The sequence below is a fragment of the Gobio gobio genome (assembly GCF_949357685.1).
Source record: "Gobio gobio genome assembly, chromosome: 24".
Taxonomy (NCBI): Eukaryota; Metazoa; Chordata; class Actinopteri; order Cypriniformes; family Gobionidae; genus Gobio; species Gobio gobio.
Genome location: NC_137120.1, coordinates 11,900,349 through 11,915,786, shown reverse-complemented (window position 1 = coordinate 11,915,786; position 15,438 = coordinate 11,900,349). Strand labels below are relative to the sequence as shown.

At 36.4% G+C, this 15,438-nt stretch overlaps 1 protein-coding gene across 1 annotated transcript; it reads left to right on the top strand.

Moving 5' to 3' along the window:
• The first annotated feature begins 1,247 nt into the window (after positions 1 to 1,247).
• Positions 1,248 to 12,888, top strand: LOC307120347 (uncharacterized protein). Its single transcript, XM_079807353.1, has 8 exons — positions 1,248 to 1,415; positions 3,172 to 3,501; positions 3,725 to 4,063; positions 4,259 to 4,588; positions 4,784 to 5,106; positions 6,309 to 6,638; positions 9,867 to 10,019; positions 10,141 to 12,888. The coding sequence occupies exons 1-6, from the start codon at positions 1,367 to 1,369 to the stop codon at positions 6,336 to 6,338; spliced, it is 1,401 nt and encodes a 466-aa protein (XP_079663479.1). The 5' UTR covers positions 1,248 to 1,366; the 3' UTR covers positions 6,339 to 6,638; positions 9,867 to 10,019; positions 10,141 to 12,888.
• The last annotated feature ends 2,550 nt before the right edge of the window (positions 12,889 to 15,438 follow it).

Sequence of the window (15,438 nt, the reverse complement as noted above, 5' to 3'; positions counted from 1 at the left end):
ATGCAATACTCTCGATATCCAGCTAGTCTATATTCTTTAAGTTGCACTTTACACAGTAAAGGTGGCACAGAAGCACTTCTAAAGTGGCATTTAATGCTGCTCAGCGGTGGCATAAATACTCTCTGGACCCATCAATGGCCCTATAGAGTCTTATAATTAAAATTTAAACAGCATATTGTCCCTGGTAGAATAAAAAAGTATACTTCGTTGTATTTCAAATATATTCCCTTTTCAATCGTATATTGCAAATGTACAAATAAAAATGTTACAATCTTTAAATAGGCCTATATAAAAATATATTAGCATCATATTTTCACAATACAACTTTTAACCCACTTTAAAATAATTGTATTTTGCTATATTCTAAAATATTTTAATCAAAATATACTAAAAATGAAAGTTCTGTGTACTTTTTAAAAGTGTACTTATTTGAAAATGTTTTGTAGGCCTATATTGTATATTAGCATATATAAACTGTAAGCTTAAAATTGTCACTGTAACTGAAAGTATATTTTAAAAATACATTATTTAATATCCTGAAGTTTTATGTTTAAAGGTAAATTTGAGTATAATTTTATACTTATTCATGATTGGAATTCACTTCATTGCATAGGCTATTGGCTACTTCCAGAAAGTGTTCAAATGTGTGATATGCGTTAAAAGCCCATTTTTTTAATATATGCAGTGTACAATTGGCTACTGTAGTTGTGATTTAAGTGTAAATATGTTTAATAAGTTTACATTGGCAGAAAATAATCATGTTTACAATCGTACACACAAATCTACTAAACCAACATATGCTGCGCTCTCTCTCTCTCCCTCTCTCTCTCTCTCACACACACACACACACACACACACACACACACACACACACACACACACACACACACTCTCTCTCTCTCTCTCTGGTTGTTTCTGTTGAAAGGAATGGCTGCTGTTCTCTGCTTTTCAACAAAAATCACAAAAGAAAATTATTTATTTTCCCTATCCGAAGCCTATAGACTCCATTCATTGGGGTGCGTCACAATCAGCTCCCTAGTTCAGTAGTTAGGGCATTGACTGAGCAGGTAATCAGTCAATGGGCTCCCTCCTTGATCAGTGCCCTGACTACTGAACAAGGGAGTTTATTGTGACGCACCCCAATGAATGGAGCCTTCAATGTTGCGGCGAAAGCTCAAGTGATTGTCGTGATTGTCGTGCCTCCCAGTCCCTACCCCCGAGGGTCCGAACTCGCGCAGTGTACCCCCGCCTCATTGGTTCCTATTGAGCCTCCCAGTTTACTTTCACTTAGGCTACTAGTAGAACAAAAGAACAGATCACTTTTTACTTCACTGAATCGGCAGTCGCCTTTCTGCAAACATTGAAAATGAAGCATGGCTTTATTTGTCTCTTGCTGTTGTGTTTACGTGTGGATGGTAAGACATTTACGTTAGGATAATCTTTTTCCTGTCAACGATATTGCCTAAGCTAACGGGACGCGGTCTCACTTATCAACTCTAGCTTTAGGCTATATTCGACAGAAATTTATTTGTATTTTGCTGGACAACTGTAAGACATGTACAACCCCAAATCAGAAAAAGTTGGGACAGTATGGAAAACGCAAATAAAAAAAAAAGAAGTGATTTCTAAATTTACTTTGACTTGTATTTCATTGCAGACAATATGAACACAAAATATTTCATGTTTTGTCTGGTCAACTTCATGTCATTTGTAAATATGCATCCTTTCCTGTCATTCAGACCTGCAACACATTTCAAAAAAAGTTGGGACAGGAGCAATTTAGGGCTAGTAATGAGGTAAAATGGTTAAATAATGATGTGATTTGAAACAGGTGATGTCAACAGGTGATTGTAATTATGATTTGGTACAAAAGCTGCATCCAAGAAAGGTCTAATCCTTTAGGAGCAAAGATGGGCCGAGGATTGCCAGTTTGCCAACAAATACGTGAGAAAATGATTGAAATGTTTAAAAACAATGTTCCTCAAAGAAAGATAGGAAGAGATTTGGATATTTCACATTCAATAGTGCATAACATAATTAAAAGATTCAAGGAATCTGGAGGAATTTCAGTGCATAAAGGACAAGGGCGCAAGCCTAAGCTGAACAACCGTGATCTCCGATCCCTCAGGCGGCACTGCATCAAGAATCGTCATTCATCTATAAGCGATATCACCACATGGGCTCAGGACTACTTTGGCAAACCTTTGTCAAGTACCACAATACGTAGTTACATCACACCATCACACAGTGGAAACGTGTACTGTGGTCAGATGAATCAGTATTTGAGGTATTTTTTGAGAGGAATGGACGCCGTGTGCTCCGGACCAAAGAAGAAAAGGATCATCCAGACTGTTACCAGCAACAAGTCCAAAAGCCAGGGTCTGTCATGGTATGGGGTTGTGTCAGTGCCCTTGGCAAAGGTAACTTGCACTTCTGTGAAGGCACCATTAATGCTGAAAAGTACATAGAGATTTTGGAGCATAATATGCTGCCTTCAAGAAGACATCTTTTCCAGGGATGTCCATGCATATTTCAACAAGACAATGCAAAACCACATTCTGCACACATTACAAAGTCCTGGCTGCAGAGGAAGAGGGTACGGGTACTTGACTGGCCTGCCTGCAGTCACGACTTGTCTCCAATAGAGAATGTGTGGCGCATTTTGAAGCGCAAAATGCGACAACGAAGACCCCGTACTGTTGCCCACCTTAAGACTTGTTTGCAGGAAGAATGGGACAAAATTACACCTGAAACATTTCATCACTTGGTGTCTTCAGTCCCTAAACGCCTTTTAAGTGTTGTGAAAAGGAATGGCAACATTACAAAGTGGTAAATGCTTTACTGTCCCAACTTCTTTTGAAATGTGTTGCAGGTCTGAATGACAGGAAAGGATCCATATTTACAAATGACATAAAGTTGACCAGACAAAACATGAAATATTTTTTGTTCATATTGTCTGCAATGAAATACAAGTCAAAGTAAATTTAGAAATCACTTCTTTTTTTATTTATTTGCGTTTTCCATACTGTCCCAACTTTTTCTGATTTGGGGTTGTATTTGTCATAATCTCTTGTCTGGTCGGCGATTAAAACTAGGTCACCAACAACGGGCGCAACATTTTCACGCTTGAACTAAGAATAGCCTATCTGATGGCCTACATTTCTTCTTCAGGTTTTTTCGATGTTGGTTCAGACAGAGTGTCAGTGATGGAAGGCGATTCAGTCACTCTATACACTGATATTGAAAAAATCCAACAGGAAGAGGTTAAATGGTATTTTAATGACACTCTCATAGCTGAAATCAATGGAATTCCCAATAAAAACTGTTCAGATATTCAGTGTGAAGATGCTGATGAGACATTCAGAGACAGGCTGAAGCTGAATCATTGGACTGGATCGCTGACCATCACAGACATCAACACCACAGACTCTGGAGAATATAAACTACAGATCAACAGCAGCAGTGACAGTCTTCTTTGGCTCTTCAGTATTTCTGTCTATGGTGAGTCACATCCATGTCTTGAAGGCTCTATATGAGCTAATGAGTTGATTTAGGCGTGCTTGATTGGGAAGAGCTGAAAATTTGTATTTTTTGTGACTCGGGACAGGTTTGGGAAAAACTGGTATAGGGCTTGTACAGACATTTTCATATCCACAGCTCTCTCATGGTGTGTTTGTTGTTTTCAGTGAAAATATCCTCCATCATCTGTTGGTTTGTGTTCCAGGTGTTTCTGCTGCAGAACGAGATAATGTGAAGAGAAAATCAGTGAAGGAGGGAGAATCTGTTACTTTAGATCCTGGTGTAACAAAACCCCCAAATTATTTGATGAAATGGCTTTTTAATGACGTGCGCATTGCTGAAATCAATGGAGATCTAAGTTTTATCTGTACAGATGTTCAGTGTTTATTTGCTGATGAGAGATTCAGAGACAGACTGAAGCTGAATCATATGACTGGATCTCTTACCATCACAAACGCCAGAACTGAAGACTCTGGACTCTATTATCTACTGATAAGCAGCATCAGATTCCTCATCATAAAGAGCTTCGCTGTTAATGTCACTGGTGAGTATAATTTAGCGATGAAACTAAGAAAATATATTCATCTCTGATCTTGTGGGTGTCTGATCCACTATGGGAAGTGAGAACTGTCCGTACACTTATTTCCCTACTCATAATATTTATGTTAGAAAATAACAATTCACAGCACTTTCCTGTTGTATAATTTTGTTTGGCTTATAATTTTGTTCATTTCTTCAGGTTTTTTCAGTGTTGATACAGAAAGAGTGTCAGTGATGGAGGGAGATTCAGTTACTCTACACACTGATGTTAAAACAAACCAACAAGAAGAGATTAGATGGTATTTTTATGACATCCGCATTGCACAAATCACTAGAGATCTGAGTTTCCTCTGCACAGATGTTCAGTGTAAATATAGTGATGAGAGATTCAGAGACAGACTGAAGCTGGATCATGTGACTGGATCTCTGACCGTCACAGACATCAGAACTGAAGACTCTGGACTCTATTATCTACTGATAAGCAGCATCAGATTCCTCATCATAAAGAGCTTCGCTGTTAATGTCACTAGTGAGTATAATTTAGCGATGAAACTAAGAAAATATATTCATCTCTGATCTTGTGGGTGTCTGATCCACTATGGGAAGTGAGAACTGTCCGTACACTTATTTCCCTACTCACAATATTTATGTTAGAAAATAACAATTCACAGCACTTTCCTGTTGTATAATTTTGTTTGGCTTATCATTTTGTTCATTTCTTCAGGTTTTTTCAGTGTTGATACAGAAAGAGTGTCAGTGATGGAGGGAGATTCAGTTACTCTACACACTGATGTTAAAACAAACCAACAAGAAGAGATTAGATGGTATTTTTATGACATCCGCATTGCACAAATCACTAGAGATCTGAGTTTCCTCTGCACAGATGTTCAGTGTAAATATAGTGATGAGAGATTCAGAGACAGACTGAAGCTGGATCATGTGACTGGATCTCTGACCATCACAGACATCAGAACTGAAGACTCTGGACTTTATCATCTAAAGATCTTCAGCAGCAGCAGTCACAATACCTTCAGTTTTTCTGTTATGGTGAGTCATTATGTTTAAAATCAAGTCATTTGAAATCAAAATTAAAGTGAAATATCTAAATTTAAATAAGGAAAAACCTGTAAAATAACAGCGTTTTCCCTAAAACTTTTAATGAAAATGTCTGTAAAATTATTGGTTTTGCACTTTATTTGAATTAAGATATTATACTTTAATTTTATGGGCTTTTAAGATGTTTTTTTTTACAGTGTAAAAATTAAAACTAATAAGATGTACTTTAAAATTACAAAGAATAATGTTAAATTGTTAGTATGGACATAAATCTTTAAAATAATGAGCTACATATTTAATTACGGATAATTTCTGTTTTACATACATTTGTATGATACTGTATAAATAATACAGTAATTTCCCTGTAGAAAAATGAGAATTACTGTAATTTGTCATTAATGATATAATCCTTAAAATAACAGTCAAGTTGTTAATTTACAGATATTGTTATCAGGTAATATTACATATTTTTAAACATGATTTAAAATTACAAAAAAATACTGTAAAACATTTAGCTATTTTCCGGAAAAAATAAGGATTTTGTTTTTTACAGTGTTGTGCATTTAAATCACATCAATAATGGGTTTTAGCAATATTTTTTGCTGTGATATTCAGTTCTATAAGTCTCAATACCTGTATAATAATTCACAGTATAACATTTCTGTAAAAAATTTGAAATCACTGGAGGTCTCAGTCAGATCTGTAGAGATGATCAGTGTAAAGAGAGATTCAGAGACGGACTGTAAAAAAAAGAGCTATTTTCCGTAAAATTAGGATTTTTTTACAATGTTGTGCATTTAAATCACATCAATAATGGGTTTTAGCAATATTTTTTGCTGTGATATTCAGTTTTATAAGTCTCTTTACCTGTATAATAATTCACGGTATAAAATTTCTTCAAAAACACATTTACTGTTAAAGTGGAATTTGTGGATTTAACTACAAATATAGTTCAGTGTGATTTTGAAACATTTAGTTTTAACAGTTTTGTTTTGGAGAAGTTTTGTTTTTCATCTCTGATCACCTTCTATTAAATGTGTCTGTTATTTCATACTCATAAGTAAGTGCAAAGGATTTGAAATGTGTTTATAAACCCAACATGTGGGTTTTGCATTTCAGACTAAAAGTCAAAAAAGACCATGGAAATCACTTTTATATCTATCTTTCCAATCATCTGTTGGTTTGTGTTTTAGCTGTTTCTGCTGCTGAGCGAGATGAAATGAAGAGAAAGTCAGTGAAGGAGGGAGAATCTGTCACTTTTGATCCTGGTGAAATAAAAAACCCAAATGATTTGATGATGTGGTATTTTAATGACTTTCTCATCGCTGAAATCATTGGAGGTCTCAGTCAGATCTGTAGAGAGGATCAGTGTAAAGAGAGATTCAGAGACGGACTGAAGCTGGATCATCAGGCTGGATATCTGACCATCACAAACACCAGAACCGAACATGCTGGACTTTATAAACTACAAATCAAAAGCAACACAATCAGCATCATCAGGAGCTTCAGTGTTACTGTTACTAGTGAGTATCATTTAGTCATTTATTGTATCTTCATGCTGATCACATTCAACATCTTACATCAAGACTTCGCCCATTACAGTAGCAGCCATTTTGAAAAGTATTCCTTTTTTGCTACTCCTCCTTCACATTTTGTCCATTTTTTTTTTTCAAAATTGGCTCAAATTATCTTTGGGCTTAGCCACATAGCCATGACTAAACCGAATTCTTTTATTCATCTTTGTTCAAAAGTTATGCTGTCGCAAACTTAACAAGGTCAACCCAAAATTGGTTCTGAGGCTGTACTTCAGCCAAACTTTGATCAATCGAAACGAACATTAGTACGCTTCATCGGACCCATGATCTGATGTTACATGCCAAATTTGGGAAAAGCGTCCCACCTACAGGTCATGAGATATGACTAATGGCTATATGTGCTCATAAATTAACATAAATAGAAAATCATAATAGTGGTGTCTATGGATTTCTTAGATTTTTGCTTCACTTCCTACCATTGCTGTACCCCTTCTAGCCACAACTCTTCTTCTCCGTTTTTAGTGCATTTCTGTGGCAGAATTACAGCACCACATAATGGTCTGGCATGTATACTACATCGTTTTGATTCGGTTTCAGTGCTCTCGTGTTCACAGTTATTTCTTGAAACAAGGGAAAAGAAAGATCAGATTTTTTGGCGGTTGACAAAAGCTCTGGCTTCATGTGGACGGGGCCTTAATGTACCATTAGCTATGTTTGTGCCAATCATCACCTAATCACCAGGACCCGCCCACTCGTTCACATTCACCAGAATACTGATTTGCTGCACCTGCACCTCATCAGAGACTCTCACTATATATGCACCCAGTCACCATTCACTCAACTTAATAAAGAACACTTATACTTACATGCTTGCCTGTGCCCTTCTGTTCCGCCATTTCTATCTCCATACTCAATCTCAGCTGTCAATCATGACGTCACACCTCCCGTTTTTATAGCATCAAATGACTAACTCTTGAAAACGAACACTTGAAATGAAATCAGTGTGATAAAAACCCTGTAAAAAATATGTTGGAATTAAATTATAAGTGTAATTTGATTGTTTAGTTTGTCTCGCGTCCATTAGAATACATGGAGTGGTGGGGGTTATGAGTAGCATAACAGTAGCCCTGAACGGGCAAACTTCTCTATAGAGCACTAGTCACTTCACTCTCTGCTGTCTCAGACAATGACATCTTTGTCCTGTGTCGGCCACTGTAGCTTCTCTATGTGCTTCGAAAGGAAGGGGTGAGCGGTGTTATTGCAATTCACAACCTCACCACTAGATGCTGCTAAAATTCATACAATGCACATTTAAGCAGATTTAGAAAACAGTATGAAATGTTCAAATCGACCCAGTAAATGTTTTCATTGTGGTCTTTAACATGCACATCCGGGGTCTGTTCTTCGTACCTCATTTAATACATCTGCGACGATTTGACAGATCCCAGATCTTCTATGGGGGATAACTGATCACTGGCTTTTGGTTCTTCAAAACGAATTTGCGGATTGGATTAAAATATCTGGATTAAGTTATCTGAGATTATTCTTCTTGTGTTCCCAGAAGAAGGCAGATGCATCGATACTCGAAACCACAATCAGCAATGCAGCGATTGGCTGGTGTCAAGACAGCAACGTAATGACGTCATATAATTAAAAACATGACGAAAAAACAAACTGACGAATTTCTGGACCTTTATAAGGAAACAGCCAAATGACCAAACCAACATAAAAGTTATAATAGATAAATGATGATTTTTTTTTTTTTAAACATGATTCCAAATTATTTATATTCACGATTTTATCATATTTGTACTTTACATTTTTATTTCAATGTTGTAATTAGCAATTCATTTAATTTAATTCAATTTGAAGCAGATTTGTTACTTGACAGCATTAAAGCTTCTTAAGGGTCAAGATCAAGTTCTCTGCATCTCTTGCGCTGCATCAAGCCATCCCATAATATCCGTCATCACTCAAATTAGTGCAGGGCTAAGAATAACTGTACAACATATGTGTAAGACTCCAATACAATTATAAAGTAATTATTGAATCACAAATAAAGCTCTCAAACAAGTGGCTGTGTCTATAGTATTTACACAACATTATAATATTTTCAAATACATTTTTATATTATTATTATTTAAAATGATTATTGCCCCTGGTTCAGTCATGAACTCTTGTAATAAAGTAGCAGTGGCTGGGACAGATTTTAAGGGTGTCATGAACTGGCTTTTTAAAAAATATATATACTGTTGTCTGAGGTCAACTTATGACGTTTGTGTGGTTTTTACATTCAAAAACATCATAATGAATAAGTAATAGGCTATTTTCTACCCTGCTGGTTTTGAGGCTCTCTCCTGCACGCTCGGATTTTATGGGCATGCCACACTGAAGACTTGGAAGTGAACGCCAACGGCTAGGATTGGATAAGATTTGTATATTTAATGAGCTTCGGCTCCCCGCGAGTACACCGTGAGGGATTGTTTTGAAGCGTATGGGAAAACGGCAACCGGAACAATTTGTCCAACAGGGCTCGCAAAACGTCTTTATCAACAAACACAATGATTTATCTCTCATCCACCCGCGATTGATTGGAATGCAATTTTTTTATTACTTGGCCCGCCCGATCGGTGGATATAAGCGCGCGCCAGTACGTTGCAGACTGCATGATCAAAACTTCCGCGATTGTATTTTTCCTTCAAATATCAAGTCAAGAGAGTGAACAATCTACATCAAGAACCACAAATAAAGTATTCTTCAGCCTTTGACAGCATGCTAAGGTATGTAAGACACCAATCAATAGATCTATATCAAACGATCTGTAACAATGCAATACTATCACATATAAAAAACATGTTTTACTCACATTAGTGTGTTGATTCATTGTAATCTCATCCTGTCTGCAAATCCAGTCTCTTTACAAAAGAATCCGTGATCAGAAATGAACATTAAAAATAAAGTTCATCCATGCATTCATAATATTGGAATCCAAATGAAGCTTATGCAGACCTCCTGAACAGGTTTAAGCTTGCGGACCTGTTGCTATGACAGCAAGTCCAGGATGAGCTTCGAAGAACCATACAATCCAAGATCATGCCAAATTGTCAGCAATCAAATCCAGCTAACTGAGTTAGCCACGTACGAAGAACAGACCCCAAGTCACAGTTGTCACAACAAACAAGACTCTCTAAATAATAACATGACTGTCTGTCCCAGATTCAGGTCTGTCTTTAGCTGTTCCAGATTCTGGTCTGGCTTCGGCTGTTCCAGATTCGGCTGCTATATGTGTTGCTGTCGTTGCTGTTGTTCTGCTGTACGTTGCTGCCGCTGGTGTAATCTACTATCGCAAGCGCCAGGCAGGACAAAATGGTGAGTGTTACAAACAGATGGTTTAATAAGATTGAAAATATGAGATGTATTGAGTGAGAATAATCTTTGACTTTGTATTATTGTAATTAAGCTAAATTAATGTTTGTTATTGTTTAAACAGACATCAGTATGCAGTTCAGCGATCAGGTGAGATACAGTGGGCACTGAATCTGACATTGCAAATGAAGGGTCAAGGGTCAAGCCAAACATCACTTGTCTCTTCATCAGACACATATCCTTCAAGAATGATTTTATGTTCAATATTAAAATAAGAATTAATGATAATCAAGTTATAACCATTTCCTACATTTGATAAATCAGTTCTCTATATTCAAGGAGTGATTTTGGATATTGTAGTGTTTTAGTTGCTGTGTGCTTTTGAATCCACATTCTTTAGGTGCTGCTCTGAGTCTGTGTCAAGACGTGCTGACAGGAAAATGTCCTTGGTGTTTGTAATAACACCCCAGGGAGTGAAGAGTGCTCAGCATGTGTTAACTGTATGTCTTACTAAAGTGACCCCTGGGGTCATCTATGTCACAGCTATGGGACTCTTGTGGGGACTCAGAGAAATGTACCTCTTTTATATGCTTTTCTTACTAAATAGAATAAATTCACTCCTGTACTAAATGTAGTATCAGCATGTTTTGGAGAAGTGCTTTGTTGATAGTTAGTTAAGATGTTCCCAACCTTGATGGAAACTGTTATTCTGTGGAGCTTTGTGTGTGCATCTCATGATTCTGTGCAGATCCAGTATTGGAGATGGTCTTTTCGGCAGACGATTCTAGACTTGGAGGCGTCTTTTCTGTGACCTCCGAGGTCACTGGGGACTAATCTGGGCCTGGGCGACATCAAGTCTACGCATTTTTTTAGTGATATATGCTCCTATCTGTCTACGTGTGAAAAGTTGCTTACATTGCATGTTGTTAGAACCAATCTCAGAATCATTCCACATGGCAGTAATGACGTGTCTAGACCTTGAAAACAGTATAACTGTTCAGAAAATTGTATGTACGTTAGACGGAGGCGGGGAGACTGTTAGAGGGAGAGCGGCCTACGAACTCCTCTTGAGCTGGCTTCTGCTGATGAAACTGCAAACTATTCTTCAGTAAATTTTTCTTTTATTAATCTGACTCCTGACTCCTGGTCTTCATTTTTCACTACTGGTCCTGGGTCCTAAGCTGTTACCCCAACAGTTTTTGGTGGAGAATGCGGGCAATCATTCCTTGGTACACCTCTGGCAAACAAGTAGATAAGGTAGTATATTTTTATTATTAGACTTGTCTGACTGGAAGAGACTGGGTTAGGGGAACGGGAGAGCCTTATTTCAATGGGAAGTAGGGAATAATTATACTACGGGTTGTGTTTCCGCTATCTTTGAGTAAGTCAAGAATAAAGCTTTTGAGAAACACAAAGGGGTATAAGAAGGCGCTCGGGTAGGCCAATTAGAGATTGGTACCGGGGTGAAAAAGAGGCATGCTTAAAGATGAGAGAGCTGATTAAGGGCTAAGGTGAAGACACCACTCCTAAAGGGGCATGCGGCACTGGACAAAGGGGACCAGTGCACCACCGCAAACCTTCTCTGTCTCTTCCAACTCAGACAGGGGGCCCCCGAATTTAGGACAATAGACAGTTAGGGATTAAGTTATTAGTTAAACAAAATAAAAATAGATTCAGGGATTGTTTGCCAGGGATGCATCAGGAACGATCCCGAGTAAAATGTAAGGTATGACCCAAATTGGAATGGACCAGGAAGTGACTTTTTCGTATAAGTGTACTTTGCAGTTTCATCACGCAGAAGCCACAGCTGTGTTGGTTAAAGATCGTCGCCTCCATCTCTGCTGGTATAATTTCAGGTGAGTATGAACTTTGACTAAAATGATGGCTAAAAATTTGAATGACATGATCAGTCCAGATAAAGATTTTGAGACGAAAGATGGCAAACGCTGTAAGCAGCGCTGCTCTGAAGCCCTGACGTCAAAGAAATTTGAAAGAATTATCAAGTAAATGGTTAGCAAAGGTTTTAATTCTAATTGGAAAAGGTAATCAGAAACTCGACTAAAAGCTAAAAGACTGGAAAAATTTTAAATTCCTAACTGTTTGTGAGATAAATTGGCAGAAATCACTGAAAATTATGTAGGATTTGGTCTGTGTAGTCTGAGTAAAAGAACTTGAAGTTGTTTTTGAAAAGAAAAAGGAAAAAGCAGATATAGTCACGGACACGGAGGGATTTTAAACAGAGGTGCACAGATTGAAAATAAGGAAATAAGTAATAAGTTCAATAAATTGAAGTCTTAAGGAATTCCTTTTAAAGGAAAGATCCATGATCTTTTTAAAATAAATTATGAGGTTAAAAATTAATGGCAGTAACTATATAATTAGAGACATAGAGGGTTTAAATGATAAAAATGTTAAAATGACTCGTGAAAAATTCTGATAAAGTTTATTTGACTGGATGTTGGTAAAAACACTGTAGGAGAATTGGTGTTAAAAGCTAAAAACTCTAGAAGCTGATGTTTTGGTTTCAAAAGATAAGCTCATGCAGAGCTGTAATAAAACAATTCGCTTATCTGAATCTGCCCCACCATGTCATTTCTGGTACTGGGGCTAAAATTGGAAGGGTAACTCAGACTCAATTTAGATGTTTGAAGTTTAAATTTATTGTTTGGGCAAAAGACAAATATAAAATTATGGTTATTTGGAACCGTCAATTCTGGCAAAGGATAGAGTTAAAAGGAAAATGTCTGTTGCTTATTTGAAAACAATTTTAATTTCTAGCCAGGTCTTACGCTGAGCTAGTGTGAAGTCTGATGTTTATTGGAAAACAAATGTGATCTCTAGCCAAGTCTTATGCTGTGCTAGAGTGACAAGTAAAAAGTTTATGAAAATGCAGTACCAGTACTGAATGCATAGAAGTCTCTCTCTCTTTCGAAACCAGCTCAAGGCTGATATCTGAGCCTGTGCCACAGATGATAGAAGATATTGATGAGTAAAAGCACATGGCATCACTTGGAAATAATAAGACATGTTTTAGGGAAAACAGTCTTTAAAAAGGTATGAGATGAATTTAACATTGAAGTTAAAGTCTTAGAAGACTGTTAAAAAGGTTAGAGAGAGAGAGAGAGAGAGAGAGAGAGACTGCTTGTGGAAGCAGGGATGTTGCAATTTGTTATCGCCCTGCTAAAGCTGAAACAAAACAAAGAAATGATATCAGAACCAAAACAACCCAGCTGACTTTTGTAGAGACAAATTAATAATGAGCAGACGTAAAAGCTGAGTTTCATAATAATTTGAGTAAACACTAAAAGTAAAATTTGAGAATGAGCAATTCATGTTTAATGTGTGTGTGGGTGTGACTGCTCTTTATGTTTTGTATGTTCCTAGAACTGTACTGTCCTGATGGGGTGTCATTAACCTCTGGAATGAGTATTTGACCATTACAGATGGGTTAAGGTAAACGACAACCTTTAGAGAAACTGATAATTTGGAAGGGATCTGGTGAAAAGATGATCCAGACCACGGGACGAGCTTTAAATGGATTATTATCCAGCTCTGTCTGTTATGACGACTTTTGTAATTTATGATGTTGATTTGAATTACTCTCTGGATTAGTTAAAGTGGAATTGTAAAGTTAAAGATTGCCGTCCATCATGGGTTAAAACCCTTGTCTAAATTTAACTGAGGGCTTAAATTTAAATAATGTCAATTGATTAAAAATGGTAGACGTAAATGTTATAGACTTGACGGCAGAGACAAAGTGACAAATTGGCTGAAGTCACTATCTAAATTATCCAGAGACTCCCTCAAAATTCTGAAAGGCCGGAGAGCGACCAAAGAGATAACTTCTAAAAATGAAAAGTTTTATTTTTACTTTATTTTTTTATGACATTTTGATTTACATAGAGAACCACAATTAATGTTAAAGAAGCAAGTGACTTTAAGTCTTTCTGTGTGACTGGGATTGAGATAAGAGGAATATAATATTTTGGTTTCTGTAGAGGAGTAGAGATAAGAAACAATAATGATCATATTGTGTGGCATCTGCAGATTGATAGAAGAATAATGAGAAATAGCCCAAAGATTAATGTTGTGAAATAGAATTTAGGAACACCCGTAAAGTTAAATGGAGTTAATATAGATATAAATGAGTGATATGGATGAACAAATCATTCTAAAACAGCTTTAAAGAAATTGATGATGACTTATAGTCCAAATTTAAAGTAATATGGAAAATTATGAATCTGCAAGTTCTTTGTAAAGTTATGACACGTTTGGGAGTAAGTGGCAAGATAAGGCTAGTGAGGATTTGATGAAGTTTCACTACCAAGTGACATGAATTAAGAGGTTTAATATTTTGGTCATTTGGAGCTTACACCTGAAGAGTTTTAATGAACAAGACATTGAGAATAAAAGAAAATTAAAAAAGGGTACTTTAAAGAAAACCCTGATGAATGATTTTGAATGTTTTACTAATAACATGGTGATTAATAATTTGGTATTTAGTATGATTAAGCATAATGTCAACAAGATAAAGATGAGTGAACAAGCTTATTGAATGGAATACGAATTGATAATTAAGTCATTTTGATGAAAAGGTTTTAACATTAACTCTTTTTATTTTTTATGGTTATGTTCATTTATGGTTAAAATTTATGTGGGCTATGATGGGTAAAAATGGGTCTGTTGGAAATAGTAAATTTAACAAAAGGGTTATTGAGAAAAAATTAGGAAAAAGTTTGTTTTAAGTGGAAATAATGAGATGGATGATATGAGTGTTTTCTTTTATTTTCTATTCTTTTGAGGTGGTGCATGCTATATGAGACTGAATGCAATTGGATGGACTATTCTGTTGTTTAATTTTATTTATTTACTTTTAATTTTTTATTTCAGGCCACTATTGAGTTTTATACCTGAAAAGGTCTGTTTTGAAAAAACCCCCCAAAAAAACAAGTAATTACAATCCTATTTTTGCATTGGAAATTAGGAACCAGCCTAAATTGGTAGACCATTAATACCCCCACTTTGGCCTCAGTAGAAACTTAAAGGGTGGGTTCTAAAATCCACTGCCTCTCCAATATAATTGTATATATATCTCAATTAAATTTATAATCAAAGACTTAGTCAATATTTATCTTTCTATCATGAATTGAATGATCCTCCCTAGGTACGATTTTGTTTCTTCCTTTATATTTTCTAAAGTTTGTATTTGCTCTCTGAGTGGTGACTGAGGGTCCGTCCTAGGCGTGTGTGATGTCTCACGAGAACACTCGTATCAGGAAAACTGTGTGATCAGGAACTATAATTAACCTGTCTCCATGTTTTTACTAATTTGAAAGCAGACCCATGGCTCTGCTGACCCTTGAATGCATTTTTCAAAAGGCTCCAGAAAAAAAATATTGGATCCTGTTGAGGGTCAAAGATC